General features: G+C 38.2%; 1 protein-coding gene across 3 annotated transcripts in view; it reads right to left on the minus strand.

The window, feature by feature from the left end:
* Nucleotides 1–14319: 14319 nt before the first annotated feature.
* SYNPO2 (synaptopodin 2) overlaps nt 14320–27642 on the minus strand; it is a 176118-nt gene continuing 162795 nt past the window's right edge. The window contains exons 5-6 of one of the 3 annotated variants that reach the window (XR_001883071.1): nt 20697–20907; nt 20426–20532 (exon numbers count right to left, since the gene is read on the minus strand). Coding sequence is in view for 2 of the 3 variants with exons in the window: in XM_017860536.1 (XP_017716025.1) it covers nt 14852–15385 (534 nt within the window). In the remaining variant the exon portion in view is untranslated. Of the gene's footprint in view, nt 15386–20425; nt 20533–20696; nt 20908–27642 lie in introns of those variants that run through there. The other 2 variants (XM_017860536.1, XM_017860538.1) reach the window with 2 other exon arrangements.

The raw sequence follows: 27642 nt of genomic DNA on the forward strand, positions 1-27642 counted from the left end.
ACCCTCACCCAAATAGTGTACATTGTATCCAGCAAGTAATTTTTTATCCCTCACCCCTCTCATACCCTCCCACCCTTCTGTCTCCAATGTCTATTATTGCACTCTTTATGTCCATGTGTACCTACTAGTTAGCTCCCACTTGTGAATGAGAACATGCGGTATTTGACTTTCTGTTTCTGAGTTGTTTCACTCAAGATAATGGCCTCCAGTTCCAGCCACGTTGCTGCAAAAGACATAATTTCAGCCTTTTTTATGGCTGAGTATTATTCCTACACACACACACACACACACACACACACACACACACATTTATATATGTATTTCACATTTTCTTTATCTAATCATCTGTCGATGGACACTTAGGTTGATTCCTTATCTTTGCTATTGTGAATAGTGCTGTGATAAACATACAGGTGCAGGTATCTTTTTGATAAAATGATTTCTTTTCTTTTGGGTATATACACCAGTAGTGGCATTGCTTGGTAGATTGAATATTAGACCTATTTTTAGTTCTAGGAGAAATCTCCATGCTGTTTTCCATAGACATTGTATTAATTTACATTCCCACCGTGTATAAGCATTCCCTTTTCTCCACATCCTCACCAACATCTGCTGTTTTTTGACTTTCTAATAATAGCCATTCTGACTGATGTAAGAGAGCATCTCGTTGTGGTTTTACTTTGCATTTCTCTGATGATTAGCTATGTGGAGTATTTTTTCACATGCTTCATGGACATTTGTATGTCTTCTTTTGAAAAATGTCTATCGATGTCCTTTGTGCACTTTTCAATGAAGTTATTTGTTTTGTTGTTGTTTGAGTTCCTTACAGATTCTGGATATTAGTCCTTCTTTTGTCAGATGCATGGTTTGCAAATATTTTCTCCCATTCTGCACATTGTCTGTTAACTCTGTTGATTATTTCTTTTGCTGTGCAGAAGTGTTTTAGTTTAATAGGTCCCATTTGTCTATTTTTTGTTTTGTTGCATTTGCTTTTGAGGTCTTCGTCATGAATTATTTACCTAGGCCAATGTCCAGAAGAGTTTTTCCTGCATTTTCTTCTAATATTTTGAAGTTTCAGGTCTTACATTCAAGTCTTTAATCCATCTTGAGTTAATTTTTGTATAGAATGAGAGACAGGGGTCCAGATGCTATTGTAATAGCTCAAGTGACAGATGATGGGGGCCTGGAGTTGAGTAGTAGTACAAGGAGTAGAGAAAAGTATTTCTGCACTCCATTAGGAGACCTTGGGTATTTTGTTCTAGCTAAATCTCCATTTCCTTTCTGTAAAATGAGTTTTGACTAGATAATGTCTGTGATTCCTTTCAGCATGAGGATCTCTTATATGCCTTAGAATTTTTCTTTTGCTATAAATGTATCTGTCTAGTCTCCCAAACATGGGAAGATATGTCATCTACATCTTTCTATCACGTATATATAGACAAGTGTATATAGGCTATGGAACAGAAAGGTTCAAATTCAAATCCCATATTAATTTCTAGTGGTATGACCCTGTCACTAATTTATGCATTCTGTGCCTCAGTTCCTTCATCTGTAAAATTGGGATAGCAGTACCAACCTCAAAAAGCTAAGGACATTAAATGAGACAACAGAGCTAAATTATTTAGTGTAGGGCTTGTTACATTGTGGGTGTCTATAAAGGTATCTATCATCACTATCCTCATCACTGTCATCGTTACTATCATCATCTCATTGTCATCATTGTTATCATTACCATCATCATAATCATCATCACTCTACCTAGGAGAGTGCTTAACACCTAGAAAATACTTAATGCATTCCTGATGAGTGATTGGATGAATGCAGTAAAAGAGGATATTAATTCAGGTAAATTACGCCAAATAAATCTCTACTTAAGTTTTTCCTTTGATTATTTGAATATGATTTTTGTTAATTATATGAAAATATATAGTCAACAGCTAAATCTCCAGTGTAAATCTTCACCTTGCCATATTTAGGAAGCTTCATTTGGAATGACATATGCAATGAAATTAGAGTAGATCATAAGAACGTGTGGAAGAATTGCCTGGGTTTTGTGACACATTTTCCAATTATTTCTGTTTGATTTTGGAAATCCATAATAATTAAATTCTTGTAAATTTTTTGTCAAAGATTTTCACACATAATTTATTGAAAGATTTTTATATAATTCTTGAGCTTTTACTATTTGTGTGGGTATAAAAATTGGCAATTATCAGATTCCAGAGCTACTTTTGTTAGAATGAGTTACTATTGTAGTCAACTCTGGCTTTTTCTGTTTCACTCTTTTAGAAGCACACGTTATTATACATCTTGCATTACTATGTTCTCCTTCATTTTATGTTTCTCCATTTTGGGAGAATTTCAGAATGATGATAATAATATAGTGTCACCTAAAATTATCCCCTCAATTGACAGTGACCTCACCTCTGTCTGTACAACAGGAAAGGAGGAGGGATGTTAACACAGGCCATGTCTGGAACAACCTTTGTTCAGGTCTATACATAAGTACCTTAAAAGCTTAAAATGGACTCTATAGTACAGCAACAGCAATGTTTGAAAATGGCATTCTACCAAAGGTAGGATAATATTGCCATCTTAAATCTAGCAGATGTGAGTGAAAAAAGCTCTGCAATAAATTCTTTGAAGAAAGAACTCAGCATTGAAAGGAAAGAGAAACTGTTCTCATTCTGCCTTTTAAAATTCCTCCTGGATTTCATTACATGGTCTGTTGTTTTTGTAGTCTGTGAGTTTTGAGGACTTACCAACGATATTCCTGTTTTAGTTCTAATCTTTAAAAAATAATTTTGGTATCTAAGCATTTTGTGGCATATTTAATTTTAAATATTTTGAATCAAGATTGAAGATATTTAGCAAAGTCTTGGATTACGCTATAGCAAAAGGAACTAATCATTCCTTGTTTTTGAGACTACATGACTTGATCTGCCAAATGAAAATTTAAAAAAATACTTATTTTGTCAACTGAAAAATAAATGTTCCAAAGACTGTAACTACATCTCTGGCATATATTGATGGCCTGGAGGAAGGTCGGGTCATCCTAGTGCTCACTAAGCCATCACCATCTTCCCAGGAACTAAGGAAGCATGCTGCTGGAGGTCACCCAGCACCACCGTCTATTCTCTATTCCGTTGAAAGAATTTTAAAGAGGTGGCAGCTGGCAGCGATAGTGTGTGTTTGAGATGGGGAGGATGGTGAGATAAGAGGAAGAAGCACAGTGTCAGAGAATGGTGGGCAGTAGTGGGGAGGGAAGGAATGCATTTGGAATATTCTGCTGTTGACAGATTTACTACAGAGTGTTCTTACTGCCTGCCTTTCCATGTGGAAAGATTGGACAGTCTGTGTGTTCTGCCTTCCTCTTGTCCTGCCCTTTCAAATCTATCTCCCTCAGTGCTGCCAGAATGAACTTCCTACAACACAGGCTTGATCATGCCAACTTCTTGTTTAAAATCCTTTAATGGCCCCATGGTTGCTCTGTAGCAGGAAGAGGCAAACTATAGCCAATGAGCCAAATTTGGTCAAACACTATTCTGTATGGATAGCAAATTACAAATGGTTTTACATTTTAAGTGGTTAGAAAACAACAAAACAAAACAAGTGTTCTATTCCATGACTTGTGCAAATTATATATAATTCCAATTTCAATGACTGCAAATAAAGTTTATTGAGCCATGCTCATTCACTTTTATATTGGACATGGTTGCTTTGCACTATAAAGGCAGAGTTGAATTCAGACTCAAGGGTTACTTAAGCCTAAAGTGTACAATCTGGCCCTTTACAGAAAAAGTTTACTCTGCCCTATGGGGAAAAAAATCCACTGCTTTCTGATTCTCACTTTATTATTCAAGACTAACACAGAGATGCCTGGAATTTTCCAGCACTGTGCTGTTCCCTCTGTCTGGAATGGCCTGCCTCTAGGCTATTCTCACCTCTACCAGTTACTACTCTTCAGCCTCTAAGACTCTGCCATAAATCCCTCCAGGAATCTGCTGTGAGAATCCTTCCTCCACTCCTCATGCACCAATCTTTCCACATTAAAGTTTGGATTTTTTCTTTTTTCTTTTTTTCTTGCTGTGTTCTCATTATACTCTGTGTGTAATCCCATCATTGTTCTTGTCTCTTTACATTGTACCCTCCCTAGAACTGTCAGCTCCCTGGGGACAGAGGTCACATTTTATTCACTAGTGTACTCCTAACATCAAACACTGCATAAGCCAAGTAGGTAAATAATTGGTGACTAACATCAAAGATTCTTTGCTTGGCTAAACGTTAGTCAAGCTGCTGAGTCTTCTGCTAGATCCATTTGTGTACTTCCTTGTAAAACACAGTTTTAGCAAAGAATCCTGCTAAGTTAGTTTAGTAAGAACTCTTATTCTCCATATCTGGTCATACTTGGTATGAGCAGGTTCTTTATCTTCCATCATCCCCAAGGTGTTGTCTGATCAAGAATCCCATTTAGTTGGTTTAGCCAGCATCCTCTAACTGCTCCTTGGCTATGAATTCCCACTAGCCTATGTCGTATTCATGGTTGAACCCGTTCTCTCTCCCCACTGCACGTCCCCACTGCGATGGTCCCTATACCTATTGCAATGGTCCTGAGTTGCTTTAATGAATATTATGAAATAATTTTTTCTTTAACAGTTATGGTACTGTAACTCAGATAGGATTAGACTTATCATTGGACCCCCAGGTCTCTCACCCAGGACACTGAATGTGTGCCTTTCCTTTGTCTTCACTCTTGACTGACTGATTGAGGATCCACTGGTGACTCAGACTTATTAACTACTGTTCCAGACAAACATTCCTTGAAGCTGGCAAGGACAGATGTTGATTCTAAAGGTATAAGTATACTTTCTGCGGCTGGGTTAGAGTCCCCAGGCTTCTTTTGAAAGGTACCTCCAGCACTGGAAGCTCTTCTTCCTGCCTCCTCTTTAGGAGTGGGAATTATTCCCCAATTCCCTGGGCTAGAAATCTCTTCTTCCTGGCTTTCTTTTCCTGAGTGGGGATGATTCCCTGACTACAAGCTGGAAGTCCTTTTCCTGGCTTGTAAGACCTCTCTCTTCTGTTTCCTCTGTTCTTTCTATTGGGTCCCATGGGAACTTCTCTGTCACCTGAAATCCCTCTTCTTGAACCTCCGCTGACAATCCACTCTGCCAGCTCTGTCTACTCCTGCCAGTCCCTTTCCCTTCCCACTCCAGCTCCTCAGTCACTGGAACTTTAGGCACCCTACCCTCCACTGGGGTCGCTCAAGGGATTCAGAGTTCCCTCAAAAGCAAGTACTTGATGTTGAAAAGAGAATTTGAAAAGGAACTATTTGGAAACTGGGTAAATGAAAAAAATTTAAATCCTTCTCCACAAAGATTGGTAAAAAGCTTTAGCCCCTATTGAGTAGGTAAGCTCAACTTGTGCCATTTTGTCAGAAATACAATTTGGTTAAAAATATAGAGATAAACCAGTGAGTTTGTATTACTTTGTTTTACTACTTCATGACTAAAATTTTTACATTTTTAAATTAATACATAATAATTGTAAATATTTATGGAGTGCATTAGGTATTTTGATACATGCTGACAATGTGTAATGATCAAACGGAGTAATTGGGACATCCATCACCCCATTTATTATTTCTTTGTGTTAAGAACATTGTAGATATTCTCTTCTAGCTATTTTGAAGTATGCAATAAATTATTAACACCTGTATTCACCCTACTATGGTATTGAACACTAGAATTTATTCCTTCTATCTAACTGTATTTTTGTGCTCATTAACCATATGCTTTGTACACTTCTTCCCCTTTTCCTTCCCGACTTCTGGCAATCACCATTTTTTTCTCTGCCTCCAAGGGATCAACTTTTTTATAGCTCCTACATATAAGTGAGAACATGCAATATTTTTCTTTCTGTGCCTGGCTTATTTCATTTAACATAATGTCTTCTAGGCTCATCCATGTTGCTACAAATGAAAGGATTATTTTTAACAGTTGAATAATAGTACTCCATTGTGTATATAAACTACATTGTCTTTATTTAGTCATCCTTTGATGAAAACTTAGGTTGATGTCATTTCTTGGCTACTGTAAATAGTGCTGCAATGAACATGGGAGTACAGTTATCTCTTCTGTATACTGATTTCCTTTCTTTTGACTATAGACCCAACAGTGGGATTGTCTGGATCATAAGGTAGTTTCAGTTTTCATTTTATGAGGAAACTCCATACTGTTTTTTTGTAATGGCTGTACTAATTTATATTCCCACCAATAGTGTATAAGTGTTCCCTTTTCTCTGTATTCTCATCAGCATCGGTCATTTATTCTAGGACTAAATTTTTTTTTTTTTTTTTTGAGACGGAGTCTCGCTCTGTCGCCCAGGCTGGGGTGCAATGGCCGGATCTCGGCTCACTGCAAGCTCCGCCTCCCGGGTTCACGCCATTCTCCTGCCTCAGCCTCCGGAGTAGCTGGGACTACAGGCGCCTGCCACCTCGCCCGGCTAGTTTTTTGTATTTTTTTAGTAGAGACGGGGTTTCACCGTGTTAGCCAGGATGGTCTCGATCTCCTGACCTCGTGATCCGCCCGTCTCGGCCTCCCAAAGGGCTGGGATTACAGGCTTGAGCCACCGCGCCCAGCCGACTAAATTTTTTAAAAATAAAATGCCATAAGATCTGGTTGTATCTGTCTGTATGTTTATGTATGGTGTACATGTATATATCCGGGTTGGTATGATAGATATACATGATATTTTTCTACATCCAATGACATGACAAAACTGAAATACCCAAATTGGCTTAGGAGTAAATGAGCACTCAAACAAATTAAGTATTCATAAAACTCTCAGAAAAATAGAAGCTTACCCAAATGGTTTTTTGAATTCATACAAATTGCTTAATTGCCTAAGTGAAAAAAAATTAAAGGAGTTGCAAAAGAATTGTGAAAATCTTGTCTTGTTTAGTTAAAGCTGACTGAGATTGGACAGATTTGTTATAAAGTTTTATTAGAAATTAGTTTTAGTAGTACATTGATGCAAAAGTAGAATTTGGTATTCTCTGTTAAAAAGTTGAGGGCAGAAACAGAAATAATTAATGTTATTATATCTGCTGACCATTCATGCTGATGAAATTTCATGTTTCCCTTCGTCAGAGAACTTAAAAGTCATCATGAGCTTTACCTGGTGAACTTTAATTATACTGACAAAAACTCCAATTTTCTTGGATTAAAATAAAATCTTGCCATTGATAACTTCAAATGATAATAACTTGGAGAAAATGTTAAATTGGGGTAATTTATGACTGAAGAGAAACTTTTTACAGTGAATGTAATACATGTTTTATTGAAATATTTGTAAAATAAATACCAATCACTTCATATTAGTAAAAACATCTGTTTTATACTTATGGCTAAAATTCACTGTTCCTCAGAACTCCTCACTGCACTCCACACCTTTTTTAAATTCTGGAATGACTATTTTAAATTTTTTGAAGTTTTAAATGATGCATGATAGATGCACATAGTTTTGGGGTACATGTGATAATTTAATACATTCAAATAATTTGTAAGGATCAAATCAGTGTGCTCTGCATATTCATCACCTTAAATATTTGTTATTTCTTTTTGCTAGAAACATTCAAATTATTCTCTCTAGCTATTTTGAAATTTACAATAGATTATTGTAAATATAGCCACCCTGTTGATCTACCTAACACTACATCTTATTTCTTTTATCTAACTGTATGTTTGTATTAGTTATTTTAAATGTGTTTTGTTTTAAGAATAGTTTTTAAGTTTTTCCATTGCTTTGGTTTAGAAGTTTGTCCCCTCCAAAATTCATGTGAAACTTAATCCTCAATGTAACAATATCAAGAAGTGGAACCTTTAGGAAGTGATTAGGTCATGAGGGTTCACCCTCATTGATGGGATTAGTGTCTTATAAGAAAGCTTGAGGAGGGGAGTTCAATTCTTCCATTCCTTCTGCCATGTGTGGATGCAGCTAGAGGTGCCATATTGGAAACAGAGTGCAGCTCTTATGAGATACCAAGTTTCCTAGAGCCTTGATCTTGGACTCCAACTCTAGAACTCAGAAAACATGTTTCTGTTCTTCATAGATAATCCAGTCTCAGGTATTTTGTTATAGCAGCGGGAACAGACTAAGACAATTCTATAGCAGGGTAATGATAAAATACAAACATGTTACAAATTCATGTAAGACTTATTTTTGAGAAAAAAGTATTTATTCATACTGTAAAAAGTGAAAGCTAAACGTATTGTTTGTTTGCAACCTCCTCAGGCAAAGTATCTATAAAATTTGTTCATATCTCTGATTTTTTCCTATGTGATAACATTTTAGAACTTGAACCATGAATTTTTATTCATTTCTCAGTCTTCCTTTATATGCAAAATGAGAAATTCAGATACATTGCTTATTCAAACATATTGTAGAAGAACCAGTTGAGTTTCATTCGAAATATGAAAATTTTAAACATCACAACCAGAGAACACTGCTGGACATGAAACTTTTGCCCCTCTTTTTTGTGATTTTCTGTATCAAGTTCATGCTGAACATAGGATTTAGCTTAGCTGGGCATTGAGTTTTGGTGGTTTTATTACAAAATCAGGATTCTTTTTCCTTTCATCAACCTTTTATTAAACGTCAACTTCAATAAATCACAGGCATTTTGTATTGCTACTAATCGTAGCCATAGTTACTATAGATAAAACCAGAGAGAGAGAGAGAATATTTGAATTCAAGGATAAAGAGGCATCTAGTTGCCATAAAGGTCCAAATAATAAAAAGTTAAGGAAAAAATATACTCCTTTAATTTATTTTTAAACTATTATTCTTCTCTGTCCTATGTACTGGTCTGGCAGAAAGCTGTGGTATGAATGACAGGTAAATCAACAAGAAAAACTACCAAGCCAACCTCTTAAAATGAGGCTAGTCCTGACAGGTGAAGGATCAGCTCTGGGTGCTGCAAAACTTCTGCAGAATCCTGTGATTTGGTTTTCTACATTGTTTCAACAATGACTGCTTCATCCAAGTGGGGGCAGGGGCAGTACCAAGGATGTCCCTTTACTTTCTGACACATGCACTCTGCGTTGAAGAACTATCCCTGAAGAATACACTTATAGCTCAACTATCCAAATCAGCAATTTTTTTCTAGAAAAGGTGATGCTGAGAAAAGGCTAAGCAGGAAATCCTATCTCTACCTCTGTATGTTCATAGTACTATAGATAAGTCTCTTCAGGGGGAGTTTAGCCTAAAATAAGATTGTGCCTTTCCCTACGTATGACCTATTATGCTTTGTTTGGTAATTTAGAACAAACCTCATACTTATTCAAACGATCATGACGAGACAGTCCTGCCTTATTTCATAAAGCCTTTTCAGACCCTCAGTAAGACAAATCAATTGTGAAATTTTGGGGAGTCAGTGAAGCTTTTTCCTCTTGGAGAGTGGCAGGAGTAAAGTTTATGAAGAAGGGGGACAGAAAAGTCAAGAAGAAAAGTACAACATAGCAAATCTTTACTACAACTTCAGAAAGAGAAAAAATGTATCAGAGCAAAATACGTTGGAGGCATTTCCTCTTTTATTGCCCTTCATAAAATTACTTGATTTTATTGGGGAGGGAGGAAATGGCCAGATGCTTTCTAAAAATATAAACTGTCATATTTTATAGGGCCATAAAAAATGAAATGCCCCTTCATGGTAAGTCCTGTTCTGTTAAATTTGAGAAGTCACAGATCTTCTGATTTTCCAGAATTGTGGAGAAGGAGCATTTTGTGCTAAATGCTTCTGTTATTATGTAGATTTAGGAAACACTGACTAATCTTGAGGTATTTCTGTTGCTGTCTTCCTGGCAGACAAGCCAGGGAATTGAACTGTCCTTGCCTCAGGCTGCCTATTGGCTCTGTGTGAAGATGACATCACCTACCTCTCAGTATGTTTTGAAGTTTATTGTTTAGTAAGCACTAGGATTCCTTATAAAAAACAGGCTGTTTATATAGTATTAGCATCTTAAGATAGTCTAGTACTCTTAAGTCATTTAAATCTTTAAAACACTCTTCATTCTTTTTTTTTTTTTTTTTTTCATATTCCAATAGAGTCTCACTCTACCAAAAAAAAAAAAACAAGGCAGGCTGGAGTGCAGATGGATAGGCAATCTCAGATTCAACATAGCAACCATCCACACCCATCACCCAGGAGTCAAGTGATCTTAGTGGCAAAAATCAGGACTCCTGAATAAGCTGGGAATACAGGTAGCACAGCACCATGCCTGGCTAATTTTTATATTTTTAATAGAGATGGGGGGTTTCACCCATGTTGCTCAGAGCTGGTCTTGAATCCTGACCACAAAGTGATCGCACCCCAACCTTGGGCCTCGCCAAAGTGCTGGAATTACAGGTGTGAAGCCACGCCCCCCAAACCTCCATTCTAAAGTTTCAAGTACTAGTCTTTAAAAAAATATTTTCATGCAAGGCATGTATGTTATTTAGAAATTACCAGGAAAAAAAGTGTCTGAAAGGTGTGCTACCTGTACCAATTGACCATCACGACACAGGGAGTTCACATTCAGGCTGATAGTTTTAATATTGTTGTAGAAAGAGCCAAAGTCATTTTTAAAAGTTTTAACTTAAATTGACTTATTGTAATGAGGGGGCTATCAGTTTAACATAGGTCAGTCTGGGAGCCAGTCAAAAGAGGACAAATAATTGGAAGAACTGACAGACAAACAATGGGCAGATAGATATGCAGAGCAGCAGAAGTGGTTGCAGGACATTCAATCAGCAACATGTTGGCAAAGTCATATACCATTGGCCCTATGCTTGTGCTTAAAACTGATTTTCAATATACTATGAGGAAAGAATTAGTTAAAATATATTAAAATACATTTGATCCTAAAGTTCTTAACTTACGTGTGAAATTAATTGTATTTTAGGAATTTTTTCAAAAAAAAAGTTTTTAATGTTAGCAGTTCAACAATGTTGGCCCCACTTAGCATGAAATTATTTTTGATGTGTAATAGAAGGCTATCACAGAAAATGAAATGAAAAATACTAGTAGGAGAGTAAATCTTTGGTTTTTTTTTTTTTGGGGTTAAAAACGAGTAATTCAGAACAATTTTTTTCCCTAAGAAAAAAATGAAAAGGCTCCTAAAACCTTGATTTTTCAAGTTACGTTTAATTTACTACTGAATAATTACATTTTCAGTAATGGGCATCTTTTCAAATACAGTCTTTTGTGATAACAGAAGTTGAAAATGTCAATTAATTTAAGCAGGGGGACAACACAAAATAGAAAAGTGTGGACCATGTAGATATTAGTACTTTCAATAGAAATCAAATGTGAAAATCTACTTTCTCTTAAAAAAAATTTCTGCAATTTATCTCTAATTGTAATAACTGCTCCTCTTTGATATAACTTTTTATCCAAAATTTCAAGTCACTAATGCATATATATACTTAAGCTCTAATAGGTTGGTCCTTTCCAATGTGTATAATGGTGCCAAAATATAAAAGAGACATAGAGATAAATGAACAAGAATCCATGCATTTAAGAAACTCAAAATACAAGACAAATTTTAAATCATCTTAATGTATACTTCAAACACATGCATTGGTATGACATTTAAACTTAAGAAGGAGGAAAAATACCAAATTAGTGTCTCTATGACTGGCATATTCGCCTTTTAGGGAAGGCTTTTTAATCCACAGTATAACTCAAACTCTTTCTACCTATCTGATTGCTACTAACAAACAAATGTTTTATAACAAATGTGGTATGTATTTTCAAAGCAACAGCTCTTCTCTACACATGCTATTATTTAGAAGATAGGACTAACTCACTTTACTTTTGTGAGAACAATAGTCATCTACATCTTCTCACCCATAGGAATCAAACTTCACCGTGGCAGGTGTCCTGTCTCAACCATTAGCTTCAATGTGAGCAATCTAATTTTATTCATTTTCAAGTATACTGGAGAAGAATACTCACAGTACACTTTAGGATGATTTAACAATGGCACTTTGACTTTTCAGGTTCATATCTGTAAAGTATGACTTTTCAAACTACTGATTTCTGCTACAAATACAGAATGTTTTTCTCCTTGTGAGTGAGAAATGTGCAACTTTCCTGCCACGTACTGTCTTTCTCTTAATGTCTAGAATAAATTCAGATAGCTTAATACAGATGATAATATTGATCTAGTACATGCAATGAGAGAGAAGTCTGTTTTATACCAATATGTAAGTTTAAAACATTTCCTCTCTATTTCGAGTCTGCTGAAAATTTTAGTGAATAATATCTATGTCAACTGATGTAAATAACTCCCAGCACTTATAAAAGAAAGCAATGAAGTAGAACACGACCCTGGCAAGCAAAATATTTTCTGCTGAGTCTCTCCTATCTTAAAACATTCTAATCTAAAATGATTAAACCACTATAGTAAATTTTGAACCAAGTAAGGCTTTTATGTGGGGGATTTCTGAGAATTTGCTAACTAATCTGTACATCAGGCATTATTTTTTAGGATTCTATAAAAACTCTTGGGAGTCAATAATTACGTCTTACACCTTGATAATTTAACATAATTTAATAATATAACCTTGGAAAGTATTTATCATTTCTTTTCTCCATCACTGAACAATTTTGTATCTGGTTCTATCATCACTAATGGAACTTACTGTGATTTCTTCACTTTTTTTTTTTTTAACTTTCAAGATAAGGCCTTGGTCACTTGCACCCTGGCATTATTTTAATTTTATTCTGTGAAATATTATAAGAGACCATCATTGTGATACATTCAAGAGCTAAAAGTAACACAAAGCAAAATTATCACCTTTAAAAGCTAAGGAAATTTTGAATCCTCAAGATGGTTTTTTACTTAAAATATTCTGGATATTTGCTTAAGATGTCAAATACTTTGGTTTTTTTTTTTTTTTTTTTTTTTATTTGACACTTCGTGGGCATGGCAATAAGGAGCAGGTGTTTGATCTGATTATTTGATGGGCATGCTAACAAGGCAAGTGTCATGGGATTGATGAAGCAGCTGCTTAACTTCCTCTGAACATCTTAATGACAACTTTCTAAAGAAGCACCACTTGTTACATCGGCTTCTGTGGCATGTTTTCTATAACTGAATAAATGATCATGACCTACAATTGCATAATAACAGACATATTTATGTACCACTTCCTTAAATCCATTAATCATTTTAAATCTTCACATCTACCCTCACTCCATGTAACACGTAACACAAAGCCTGCCGCCTAACAATTCCTTTTAAGACATTTAATGACACATGTAGTGACACTAATTACCTAATCCACTCCTAAACATAATCTGATATTTATATAATGAGCAATAAAAATAAACAATGCATCAGAGGGCATTCTACAGATGAGAGAATCTCAGAATATCAGAGTTGTTAAAGATCTAAAAGATTAGATAATCCAATCTTCTCATTTGACAAATGGGGACACCTGAACCCAGAGTCTATTCCTGACATAGGCATATATCTAAATCTTTCTTTTCTCCACACATCACAACATTCCTCAAAAGCCCTTCTAAAATGTATAATAATCTTATTGTTATGTATTTATTTCTTTCTGAGAACTCCCACATTTTAATTCTTTTTTTTTAATCTAAAATTTATTAGATTTTTTAAAGAATGTTGCAAAAAGGCCAGGTGTGGTGGCTCACGCCTGTAATCCCAGAACTTTGGGAGGCTGAAGCGGGCAGATCACAAGGCCAGGAATTTGAGACCAGTCTGACCAACATGGTGAAACTTCATCTCTGCTAAAAATACACAAATTAGCCGGGTGTCGTGGTGCGTGCCTGTAATCCCAGCTACTCAGGAGGCTGAGGCAGGAGAATTGCTTGAACCCTGGAGGCGCAGGTTGCAGTGAGCCAAGATTGTACCATTGCACTCCAGCCTGGGCAGGACAGAGCAAGACTCTGTCTAAAAACAAAAACAAACAAACAAACAAAAAAGTTGCAGAGAAATACTTAACACCAAGGAAAATATTTTTATAAAACAATTGCTCACTGGTGCCAGGCACGGTGGCTCACGCCTGTAATCCCAGCACTTTGGGAGGCTGAGGCAGGTGGATCACGAGGTCAGGAGTTCAAGACCAGCCTGGCCAAGATGGTGAAACCCCGTCTCTACTAAAAATACAAAAATTATTGGGGTGTGGTGGTGGGCGCCTGTAGTCCCAGTTACTCGGGAGGCTGAGGCAGGAGAATGGCGTGAACCCGGGAGGCGGAGCTTGCAGTGCAGTGAGCTGAGATCGCGCAACTGCACTCTAGCCTGGGTGACAGAGCAAGACTGTCTCAAAAAAATAAAAAATAAAATAATAAAATAATAAATAATTTTCACTGGCATGCCCCTATAAGAAATTTCTGCAATGTTATATTCCTTGCTGTTATAGGTAGTGATAATTAGCACACCATATTCCATTAATTTCTTCCTGGACTAAGGTGCAATGAAGAAATAGTTAGTTTTACTTTAATTGTGTAGAGTTTAGTTGCATAGAATACCTACAAATGGAATCAAAATTATGAATTGCATATAAGTGCTGGTACATCAATGCAGATAGTGAAATTTTCTTCAAAGGAATTCTCTATGCATCAGCCCACAAGGAAGTATTCACACTTACTTGTGTGTGTGTGTGTGTGTATACACACACATATATACACACACACACACATAGAAACACAAACTTAGATAAATGACTTACGAGAACAAGCCAAGACCAAAAGTGAAATTAAATCTATTAGAAAAGTTTAAAACCCTACAAAGGAGCGTTTTTTAAAAAACCACAGTTGGCACATGATCCATTCGTCTAACTTTCAGGTTTGGCGTCTCCATCCCCTTGGATGTGGGTTGTAGTTGTAATCAGATACTGGAAGACAGTAATCAGACCTGGTTTCCATGGACATGATTGTGGAATCATTTCTTGAAGCCTGCCTATAATATGCATATGGCAACTGTGAACCATATTGGGAGTTGGTGGACATATTATTATTGGCTGTGACATTATACTCTTGCCTTCCACATGAGCCCATATAGGCCTTCTGGCTTTGAGGAATATAGGACAGTCTTTCCTTCCAATCCTCTGGAGGCCCTGGTAGCACTTTCCTCCGAGCTGCTGAGACCACATTTGCCACAATGGATTCCTGGATGTTTCTGGGTCTGAAAGCATCATCCACTAGACCAAGAGGAGATTTTGCTGCTGCTTCCCAAGGAGTTGGTCTCTTGTTTGTTTTCTCTAGTCCATCAGTTGGTTTGCTAGAGTAACTATAAGTAGGCTGGTATACCCAAGGAGATGCAGAAATGGTGGGTGGGACTGATCTTCCGGGAAGAGAAAGGGAGCGCCCACTCTCCTAAAAACAATGAAAATATTAATATATCTAATTCATTTTGGTTTGTGCTGATTGTTACTCCAAAGTATTCCTAGCATCATTACCAAGCACTGCAAAAAAAAAAAAAAAAAAATTAACCCCCTAGAATGCTTAGTCTTAAAGCCAGGACAGGCTGCCTGTCCTCCCTGTCCCCACCTTTGCAAAAGTGGGCCAAGGGCAAATGGTGGGCTGCCACTTGACCCCACCCCACCTTTTGCACTTGGCCCTCCTAGTTGCTCCCCATCTGTGAACGCATAGCCCCAATTGCTGTCATCTTTCTTAGGCATAGTCACTAGGGGCAGGGCAGGGGCTCTGTCATCACTAGGAACCACCTTTCCTTCTCTCTGCCCTCTACATAGGCATATGTGCACTCACATCCCAACCTCATTCCTATCCTGCTTTCCTGGTACAAAATAAACAAAACCTATTGATAACCTCAGAAACAAGCTGTAAATTACCAAGTTTTTTACTCTTCCCAGGTGACTTTTAATCCGTTATCTAATTTTGGTCTAGTGAATGAATATAGCAAAAACAAACAAGAGCTCTGTAGATGTAGTTAACATTACTGGTATTAAATGACTGGCCCTTTTCCTCTCAAAATCTATTTATATGGTGAAGATCACATGGATTTTTATTTCCTAAGTGGAGTGTATTGCCTTTGTCTCTGAGGGAATTACTCCTGCCTCTTGTTTAATTTGCATTTTGCTTCCTTTCATGTGTATTACATTCCTATTTCTTGGAGAGTTTGTATCCCTGCAACATTCCTCTGTCTATACTAAATATTCTGCTTGACTAATAACACAGAGATATTATTAATTATTATTATTATTATTTAGAGTGGGGATTTCACTCTGTTGCCCAGGCTGGAGTGCAGGGCATGATCATGGCTCATTGCAGTCTCAAACTCCTGGGCTCAAGAAATCCTCCTGCCTCAGCCTTCCAGGTAATTGGGACTACAGGTGCACACCACTATGCCTGGCTAAATTTTTAAAAATCTTTTTTAGAGACAGGATCTCCCTGTTGCCCAGGCTGGTGGTATTAGACTCCTGGCCTCAAGCCATCCTCCCACCTCAGCCTCCCAAGTTGTTGGGCTTACAGACATGAGCCCCAGGGCCCGGCTACAGCAATATAATTTAATGAAAGCTCTTGTGTTCTCATTCTCTCCTTTTACTCCTCTGCATTTCTAGGAATGCTGATGGCTGGCTATCTACATTACATCTTCACACATTCCAGTATGCGTGAGACTACCTGAGATAATCTCTTGGCAAAACCGCAGAAAGGGTACACCTAGGGGACAGGAGTATCAACTTTGAAAGGATCAAAACATCCTGTTTCCTAACAAAAAACATTACTATGCTTAAAAATTGCTCTAATTTCATAAACAGTTTCAACAGCTTTTCTGTTAATCAAGTTCTTAACTTTAAAGTGAATATCAATACCTGGATTTAGGCAAAATATCTCAGATTCAAATGTTTCGTTTTTGTTTTTTTTTATTAGGCACACAAAGAAGGCAGATGGTTCATTCTTGGTTTCTATCTGAAGAATAAGGGGGTCAATATAATGAATCTTGATTCTCTCTTTTTAATCACTTAAATTTTACTTACAACGGTTGAATCTTAGCAAAAACTTGCTTTCACTAATCCTGTCTTAATTCAGAACCACTCATAATTCTCTTTACTATATATTTGGGTGAGGTGTAGGGAATCCTGACTTTTAGTCACCTTCAAGGTCTTAGTTTCTATTTCACATAATGTATGTGTTCATTTCATAAACTCATTTAACATAAATTAACATATTGCACACCTAATATTTCCAGGTACTCTTTTATAAGCTGAAGACTTAAAGATGATAAAGTCCTTGCCCTCAATAAGCACACAATCCAGTACTAGTCTTAGCCCCACAGTAGCTGAATTAAATCAAATATAGAAGACCAGTTTGGGCCAGTGCAGTGGCTCACGCCTGTAATCCCAACACTTGGGGAGGCTAAGGTAGATGGATCACTTGAGATCAGGAGTTTAAGACCAGCCTAGCCAACATGGTGAAACCCCATCTCTACTAAAAATACAAAATAATCCTCCAAGGTGTGATGGCATAGGTCTGTAATCCCAACTACTGGGGAGACTGAGGCAAAAGAATTACTTGAACCCAGGAGGCAGAAGTTGCAGTGAGCCGAAATCAAGCCACTGCACTCCAGCCTGGGTGACAGAGCAAGACTCTGTCTCAAAATAAATAAATAAATAAAATAAACAAACAAACAAATAAATAAAAGATTAGAGAAGATAGAGAAGAGGCTCTTTAACTATCTTGACAGGAAAAAATAGGAAGTTTTCCAAACTGTGAGAAGTGGTAAGTCTCACTGTGATAAAGGGAAATGTAGCTCTCTCCTGTGGTGTGTGTCTATATCTCACTTTTGTCCTTTCTGTAGAAAAGTTAGAACAACACTGGTCTATAGCATCCCTGGGAGAGTTTTCAGAGTCCCATGATTTTGCTTTGTGTGGTCTTTGATTATGGTAGAGGCAGGCAGCAGAGAAATTCCAGGAAGACAGAGGTGGGTCCCTGCTGAAACCCCACCTTCAAGCCAAAATAGTCTGAAACTCACAGCCCAAAGTGAGAACTTCTATTCCTGTTTGCCCATTCTCTCCTGATTGGTTCTTTGTGAATAGTGTCTTTTTTTTTTTTTTTTTTTTTTTTGAGACGGAGTCTCGCTCTTTCCCCCAGGTTGGAGTGCAGTGGCGTGATCTTGGCTCACTGCAAGCTCCACCTCCTGGGTTCACGCCATTCTCCTGCCTCAGCCTCCCAAGTAGCTGGGACTACAGGTGCCTGCCACCACGCTCGGCTAATTTTTTGTATTTTTAGTAGAGACAGGGTTTCAACATTGAGCCAGGATGGTCTCGATCTCCTGACCTTGTGATTCACCCACCTCGGCCTCCCAGTGTGCTGGGATTACAGGCATGAACCACCATGCCCAGCTGAATAGTGGCTTTTTACCAGTCGAATGTTTTCCAAAACTACCTATGGCCCACTCCACCCACATCCCGTGCCTATAAAGACCCCAGACTCAGTCACTAGAGGGGAGAGATGGCCGGACCTTAGAGGAGATGGCGAGACTTCAGAGAGACAGCTGAACTTTGAGGGAGATGGCCAGACTACAGAAGAGATGACCTGACTTCAGGGGAAGACAGCCTGCCCATCCCCTTCCCTCTCCAGCTCCTCTCTCCACTGACAGCTGTTTTCATAACTTAATAAAATTCTCTGCCCTTCAATTGTCTGTGTGACCTCATTCTTCTTGGATGCTGGCCAAGAGCTTGGAACTCACCAAGTGCAGATACCCAGAAAGGCCATCACACCAGCCCTTTGCCCTCATTGATGAAGGGCAACCACCCCACACAATGAGGCAAGAGCCCAGCTGAGCTGCTAACTACCGTCTGCGGACAGCAGAACTAAGAGAGCACTGTAACGCTCCCTCTGGGGCTTTGAGGTTGCAGGCACCCCCACCTGGGCACCGCCATGGGCCCCAAATGAAGTTTGCTCCTGTCAGTGCCCAGAGTGGCCAGCCAGATCCCACACTCGCTCACTCATGCGCTCCCTCCCTCAAGGGTTTGAGCGCAGTGGGCTGAGTAAACAGGGCACCCCTGTTGCAAGTCTGGTAAAGAGGTTAAAAAAAATCCTGCATCAATTAGATGTACACCTTGAGGGACTGCTTTAGTCAATTATTTAGGTATTTTAAAAGATAGAAGGCTGAGGGAGCTAAGACTTTACAGAAATCTCAGTGAGGCCCCTGAACATATATACAGGTGTTTAATTCACTGACTAATAACTGGAAAAAGAAATAATTATCAATATACTTGGGAGTATTAAGTACTATGTGAAAGCATACATTGCAGTGATAAGACATCCAAAACATTGCATGAAAGAGAGAAATTATTTTTTGGTATTTCTCTCATGCACTGAGTTTGAAAATATCCAGGAGAATTGAAATTTGACAGAATTTAGAAAGTTCGAAATATCGTTCAGTGATATCCTATTAACAAAGATGAATGTGCAGGGAGAAAACTAAAATATTGAAGTATGGGATGGAAAGAGTAAGCCAAGGCTTTCTGAAAGGAAATTAAAACCTAGGATTGAAGCTGAAAGCAAAAATCTCATGCCAAACATGCATATGACAAATGTAAGAGCAAGGTCAGTTGTGAGGAAAAAGGAGCGATCAGCTCAATGAGCAAAATGACCATTGCTCTTCTGCATTTCCCTAGACTGACGAACATGCCTCCATATTCTTTCACGTGCTAGTAATAGAGAATAAAATGATAGACCATTTTAGGTTAGAGATCCAACTGGGATATAAATAAATCATTCCATTGGTACAATGTAGTTTCTGTTTGTGCCCAAAATACTGCAAGCCTCTAGCATCCACCTGCACCCATACTTCTAATTTTAATGTATTTCCCCAAAGCAATTTTCACAGTGTTTTTTTTGGTGCTGTTTGCTTCTGTCCATCACAGTTCCAAGGCTCAGGCTGTTCTCTGCTTGGCTTGCTGAATGAAGCCATGTGATATACCCTGAGCCAGAAATGACCAAAGGAACCTGAAAGTAGCAGAGGTGTTTCTTTTGTTTTGGAGTTTGAATGTCTAAGGCTGGAATCCTAGCATAGCATGGATTAGGTCCTGGGTTGTCCTTTCAACCATGGGTTGTATCATTATCAAGGGAATTTAATTTTTTTTTATATGAGAGCACTTAACTGTAACCAAGATGTTAAATTAGCTTTACCCATGATGTGTCATCAAATGCTTCTTTCTTTTTGTCTCCCACTACCTTTTAAACTTTATTTAATAAAAAAAGTTTTCTGCTGCCACTGGAAGAAAACTTAGCAGATTCTGGGGCATTTAGCTTACTTTTAGGAATAGTTCAATGGTTGCCTTAAGTTACTCAAACCAGTTTTATTTTGAAATAGAAGATTCCGTCTCCTGGAATAACAAACTCCAATTTCAACTTTATTGAAGTTAAATCTCCTCTCCTTCCCCAGCTGGGGCCCACTTCAGAAAGCCTGTCTTCCTTCAGGGAAGGAGTTTGATTGACTTCTTCACTCTACTTCCACTTCTTCTCTCAGGTCGCTAACTCTGCCTTTTGGTCCCCTGAGGTTGGAGGAAAAAAAGGAGTAGAAAGAAAAGAGCAGAAGGAAATTTTTACTTGATTTGGCAACATGATATTCTGGCCTCTTACTTTTGGGGCCAGACAGGTCCAGAGAGGGACATTTTTATGGGATATTGAAAGATTCCCATCACTGGGGACATCTTACCTCTGGTCCTTGATTCATGCTAATTCTTCTCTCTTCTAGGGGGTGACTTTGGACTCATCCTGTGTGCTCCCTTAGGCAGCTGTCTACCTACAGTGCGTAGCTACTAGGATTCATCTGCCCCCTTGGAGAGGCCCCAGGTTGACCCCATCCAGCTCTCCCTTGCTCCTGGCTTGGGCTGGCCTGGTCCGTGTGGAACACTCACATCATTTGCCTGTGGGGATGTAGAAGAAAATTTCCTGCTTCTTTGCCAGAGCAGTTTCTCGGCCTGTCCCTTGCCCTCCAAATTTCCTGAGTGGCACTCAGACCCCACTCTGACCTCCTACCCAGCCTCATGCAAGTGTCTCCCATGAAGTTCTCTAGGAAGACACTTTGAAACTCTTCTAGCACACAGCTTGAGGTAAAAAGGTGAAACCACCTCCACGCCACCTACTCCAAACACACACATCTTCAGCACTCTGGAATTCCTTCTCACAGAATCCCCTCTCCTTGCCATAATCAAACCCCTTTTAATCACTCGGACCTGGCTGAAGGGTTCAAGAATTGTGGAAGTCATTTGCTACTATTTTCTTCGTAAAGTCTGTATTTGAATCTGGAATGTCACTTCAGTGGACAGCATCTCTTCTATCTGGGGGCCTTGGGTAAAACTTCAATATCCTGTCATCTCATTTTCAGTACAGTACAAAGCTCCCTCTCTCTTATTTTTCTTTTTAAAGTAAAATGTAAGCTAAAATTGGAAATATTTTTTCTACAAATCAGTTCCAAGAAATTTCTCTAATAACTTCAAATAAAGTTGAAACCTTATACCTCACTGAGGCCTTTCACTAGAGAAGAGGGGTACTTGTTTCCAGAGCATCTTGGTCAATCCTTAGGCTCTAGATTTTGGGAACTTCTTTATTACATTGAATCAAACATTGCTTCCCATGGCTTTACCCCAGTGATTCTGCTAACATGGATTACATCTGCTTCTACTTCTATGCAGCCATTCCTTCATACATTCCCAGTTTCTTCCACCTTCCTTGAGTATCTTCACTATCCTGTTGCTATCTGTTATTTTTCAAACTAAGGAGAAATAATATCCCTGTCATTCATTCCCTCAAGTTCTCCACATCCTTCTTCCTCCAGTTTGTTATGCAAGGCTAATGCAGGTATAATACCTTGATCTTCTTATGTTGATGTGTGTACATAAACACAAGGCCATGTGCTGAGTGAAGACATCATTCAAAATGACTGAGGGATGGTGTCATCTGGCAGATGGTATAGTTAATACTGCATGTGGAACATTCAATCTGTGTGCATTTAGAGCATTCTGTTCTTTAATTGTTCAACCCATGAGAGCACACGCCAATCTTTAGCTGGCCCAATATAATGCATGCAAGGTTCCCACTGAACTCATTAGTCACTGGGTGTTATACAGTCCCACAAAAGGGCTTAACGCTAATGAGGCATTTTTCTACCTCTGTCTTTAAAAATAGCCAACATTAATAGACTGCTTACTGTGTGCCAGGCAGTGGGGGCTAATTGCTTTATGTGGAGTGTTTCATGTAATTGTCACAACCCCATGAAGTAGAGACACTATTATTATCCCTATTTTTCCAGAGGACAGTGAGACTTGAAGAAGGTAGTAATTTCCCCAAGGGTAAAAGCTAGTAAGAGTTGGGGTGGAAAATTGAACCCAGGCAGGCAGTCTTATACCAGAGTTCCTAAATCTAATTGGACTATACTTGCAACGATATTGTTTTGAGAGAATTTTTTTTTTTTTTTTTTTTTTTTTGAGACAGAGTCTTGCTCTTGTTGCCCAGGCTGGAGTACAGTGGGGCAATCTTGGCTCACTGCAATCTCCGCCTCCCAGGTACAAGCGATTCTTCTGCCTCAGCCTCCTGAGTAGCTGGGATTACAGGCGCCCACCACTACGCCCAGCTAATTTTTGTACTTTTAGTAGAGACGGGGTTTCGCCATGTTAGCCAGGCTGGCCTCAAACTTCTGACCTCAGGTGATCTGCCCGCCTCGACCTCCCAAAGTGCTGGGATTACAGGTATAAGTCACTGTGCCCAGTCTGAGAATATCTTTTTTTAAAAAAAGATTCAAAACCATGCAAACTAAATGGAGTGAGATCATAGAAATTTTGGAAAAGGTCATTTAAATTTTGATTAAATTTGGATTAATGACTACTGGTGTCTTGGCATTTGTCACAAGAACAGGCAGGTAACCAGGCCATAGGGAATACAGAGCATCGCATTTAGATGCACTTCTGCTGCATGAAGGTGAGAGAGCTGGGGCTCTGCATGCAGGAGAAATGCTCAGAGGATCTGAGGGCCTTTCTCAGCTTAACATAAACCATCTTCTCATGTTAATTAAATGTTGATTTATCCACACATCTTGTTAATAAAACAGCTTAGTTAGAGTCCTTGTTAAACTGTATAGTAACCAATTTAACTGGCAGGGAACACTTGACATGTAAAAAGAAAGTGTGATCTGAGCACAAAGAGGTGAATTTTAAAGCAATGTAAACAGTCCTAGAAGCCAAAGAAGATAAATGTGATGTATGTTTCAAAGTTTAAACTATTTTATACCATAAACCTTGAAAGCGATAAAATTCTCTTGGCTGAAACCCTGCTTACACATACACTGTAGAGAAAGGGGCTTCAACTGATATGATTTCAATTCCTTTGACTCTCTTCTCTCTTAAACACATGATCAGTAAATATTCATCACAAACATATACTTTATCATACACAGATTCTGGGAGGTCCAAGAAAAGCAAAGAGGAATAAAAGGTATTTCTTTTGACTTTTTTATCATTGATTAGAATTTCTGAAAAGCAGAGGTCCTAGAAGGGATACACAAATAGAAGAAACCATGCAGAAAGCACGAGGTATTCTCCATTTTTCCATTTGCTCAAGTTGAAATTTTGGGAATCAATGTTGACTGCTCTCCATCTCACACTCCAGACCTGATCTGTCAGCACTGACTTCAAAATACATCCACTATCCGACCGAGTCTTATCAACCTTCACTGGTGGCATCCTGGACTAAGCCACTAACAAGTCTCACCTGGATTATTGCTACTGTCTCCTAATTGATTTCCCTAGTTGCATTCTCGCTTCCTTTAATTTATTCTTAATATGCTAGCCAAAACAATCCAGCCAAAACTCAAGTCAGATTATGTTATTCAGTCCACTGATTAAAAACCTCCCATGGCTTTTCATTTCAAAAAAGGAAACACCAAAGTCTGTTCATTGACCTACAAGACCCCACAAAATCTGCCAACTGGCTCCTTGCATTATCTGACTTCATCTTCCTTTCCCTTTGCTCCAGCCACATTGGCCTTGAACCTTGAACACACCAGGTACACTCATGCCTCAGGATTTTTGTACTTGCCAATCCTCTGGATTTTTGTACTTGCTCTCCCCGTGTACCAGCATGACTCCTATCTTGTTTTCTTCAGGCCTTGCTCAAATATTACATGATCACTCAGCTTGGCAATTCCCTCCCTCTCTCAAAATTCCTTACCTTTCTCCCCTGCTTTAATCCTTCCCTTAGACTTATACTCATCTAACGTAATAAATATTCTACTTAATCATTTTATTTTTCTCTCTCCACCAGAAATTAAGGTCCATCTAAGGGTAAAGGTTTTTGTTTCCTTAAGGCTTCCCTAGAACAGTACTTGGCACCAGAATAGTAGGTGCTTAGTAAGTATTTGTTGAATGAATGAATGATAATTTCTACATCAGGCTGTCCTAAACTGAAAATTTGGTTATCTTCACCAGAATTTTAGGTCAGTTCACAAGATGCAGCCCCTCTCACACATGTTACAAGTGACAAGGGACACAAACAGAACTATCCCCACCACCTTAAATATATGCAAACCAATATGCACCCCAAGTCACGTTCAACAAGACAGACAGGATTCGCCAATATTTATGAACAAATCAATTTTCTAAACAGGGGAAGATTTTAACGTTTAAATAAATGATTTGCATTCAGGTCAGTGGAAGTTTAAGAGTTTCAAACGGTTTTGATTTCACAATTGAGAAAAGTCTTAGAAACTTGTGCATGAACCCTAAAGAGAACCTGAAATACATTTGCTAGATTAAATAAATAAGATCTAAGAAGAAAAAGATAAAGGAGATTGGAATTAGTTAGGGTTGAAGAAGAGCAAGCTGAAAGTCGATTTACCATTTATCATGAGACTGCAAGGAGATGTTAGGCAATGGCAGCCTCTGCTAACTAATCTCTTAGAGTCACTCCCAGCTCTAATGAGCTCTCAGTGACAATTTTCTTGACAGTAGAAAGTGTTCAACACTGGAAAAAATTTCTGCATAGAGATATAGAATCCCTTTACCTAAAGGTCTTTAAATACAAAACAAATGCTCCTTTGAGATGATTTAGATACAACCAAGCTTGAAGTCAGAGGATAAAAACACTTTTAAGTTCATTTTATTTTAGTCTCTATAAAATAGTCTTTTCCTCCTTCCCTAACACTTGCCTTCTTAAAGTGGATTTTAAGTTTACTTCTACCAACTGAAGTTTTTGGGAATTCTGTTGTAGGACTCTCTTATCTAGAAAATGAAAGAGAGTTTCTATTTCTTTCAGCAGAAGTTCACAGTATTATTCTGCCTGCCAAGAAGGGCAGAGAATCAGGACTAATAAACCATATTTTTGAATAGAAAAGTGGCCAGGTAATCACGTCGTTTAAATAGTTTCATGGGCCAGGCTCAGTGGTTCATGCCTGTAATCCCAGCACTTTGAGAGGCCGAGTGGGTGGATCATCTGAGGTAAGGAGTTCATGACCAGCCTGGCCAACATGGTGAAACCCCGTCTCTGCTAAAAATACAAAATTAGTAGGGCGTGGTGGCTCATGCCTCTAATCCCAGCTGCTTGAGAAGCTAAAGCAAGAGAATCGCTAGAACCCAGGAGGCAGAGGTTGCAGTGAGCTGAGATTGTGCCATTGCACTCCAGCCTGGGCACCAAGAGTGAAACGTCATCTAAAATAAAATAAAATAAAATAAAATAAAATAAATAGTTTCATGAATGCAATGGACATACTCTGACATCAAAACAAGAGATAGGGTCTTGTACGTAGCATATCATCTTGGTTCTGTTACTGACTGGTCATCTTAGATTAACTTTTAGATTAAATTTTCTCTTCCAAAACAATAGACTTGTAAATAAAAAGTTTTACTTCCTGCTTCAAGGAAATCTCTTTGTGAGAAAGTGTAAGGCTTGTAAATGACAATGGAGGCCAGCATCTTATATTGGAAAGAATGGAAACTTGGACGTCACACTGACCTGAAAGTTCTGCCTTTGTCTCTTGTTATCCACGCGATTCAACTTCTCCCAATCTTACTTTCCTTAATTGTAAGATGGGAGTATTGCTGGCTACAATTTCAAGATTATGAGCAGAGTAAAGATTGTGTTTATAAATGGAATGCCACGTAGCCCAACAAATGGTGATTATTTTTGTTATTGTGGGAAGAGACTGTGTGGCCCTAAAGGTGTCAGAGACCTGGCAGGACCTTTTGTTCAAGAGGCAACTGCAAAGGCAGGCTGCTGACCCAGGATAAAAATAGGAGGGAGACTTGCCTTTGAAGTGGCATTAGCAGTGCACGCCTCTGAGGCTGCGGTGCCAACCCCTGCTGCCCTCCTGTCATCAGAACGCAGGCAGCTGGGCTGGCCAGAAACATTGCCACTGACCTCATCTCCCTGCTAGGTCTAAGTGGGCCAAAATATACACTTCTTGATTTTTTTTAAACCTTCTGTTATAAAAGAATAAAAATAACGATGCTCAGTTTAAGGTCGAGAAGACCAACATGAGGGAGGAATGTATGCATATACTTTTGTTGTCTCTTTCATCTTTGAAGCAATGATAATAATAACTAAAATGTATAAAACTTTTACTATGTACTAGCTACAGTTCTAAACACTGTATTTGTTACCTCAGTTAATCCTCTCAACAGCCTTATAGCCTCCATTTTGAAAATAAGGAAAGTGAGGCATATAAATTAGGTAATTTACCCTAATATTACCCTAAATTAGGTAATTTTCCCTATATAAGCCAGTATGTGCTTGTATAGGGAAGTTGGAGAAGTAAAGCTATAGGTAATAAAATTTTATTTAAATAATGTATGTTAAGGCGTTAACTCTGTTTACAGAAAAAAACTACTATACCAGCAAGTTTTACCCTCTTTCTTTATTCTCAGAAAAGAAGTATGTCACTCTACAAGTTAGAGCCTGTGAAAATACTTGTATTAATATAAACTGTGTTCTATTTAAGTAGCTGGGATTGCTGTTTTAATTTTTTATAATTCTTGGGGAACAGCCTTATTTAAGTTTATTTTCATAAAAGTCTAGTTTAATTGGTTCAAATGTAAAGAATAAATCTGTTAAACACATTTCAAAATATTTTCTGAAGTTTTCTCTTTCCTCAAAAGATTTAAATAGTAAACGTCATTCATTTAGATTCCCACGGTAGAAAAAGTGAATAATATATATAAAAAGTTCAGATTTCATCAGTTTCTATGGAGAAAAAAGTAATTTTCACAATAAACAAAGGATGTTGATCTTGTTTAAAATAAATAATCTTTTGACCTTGTGGGAGTTTTTTAGGGTTTTTGCTTTTTTGAGACAGGGTCTTGCTCTATCACCCAGGCTGGAGAGCAGTGGGGCTATCATAGCTCACTGCAGCCTTAACCTCCCAGGCTCAAGACACCCTCTCACCTCAGCCTCTCAAGCTGCTTGCAGTGAGCCACTGCACCGAGCATGTGGGAAGTNTCTCTTTCCTCAAAAGATTTAAATAGTAAACGTCATTCATTTAGATTCCCACGGTAGAAAAGTGAATAATATATATAAAAGTTCAGATTTCATCAGTTTCTATGGAGAAAAAAGTAATTTTCACAATAAACAAAGGATGTTGATCTTGTTTAAAATAAATAATCTTTTGACCTTGT

The sequence above is a fragment of the Rhinopithecus bieti genome, unplaced genomic scaffold (genome assembly GCF_001698545.2).
Source record: "Rhinopithecus bieti isolate Rb0 unplaced genomic scaffold, ASM169854v2 scaffold_55373, whole genome shotgun sequence".
NCBI classification, from domain to species: domain Eukaryota; kingdom Metazoa; phylum Chordata; class Mammalia; order Primates; family Cercopithecidae; genus Rhinopithecus; species Rhinopithecus bieti.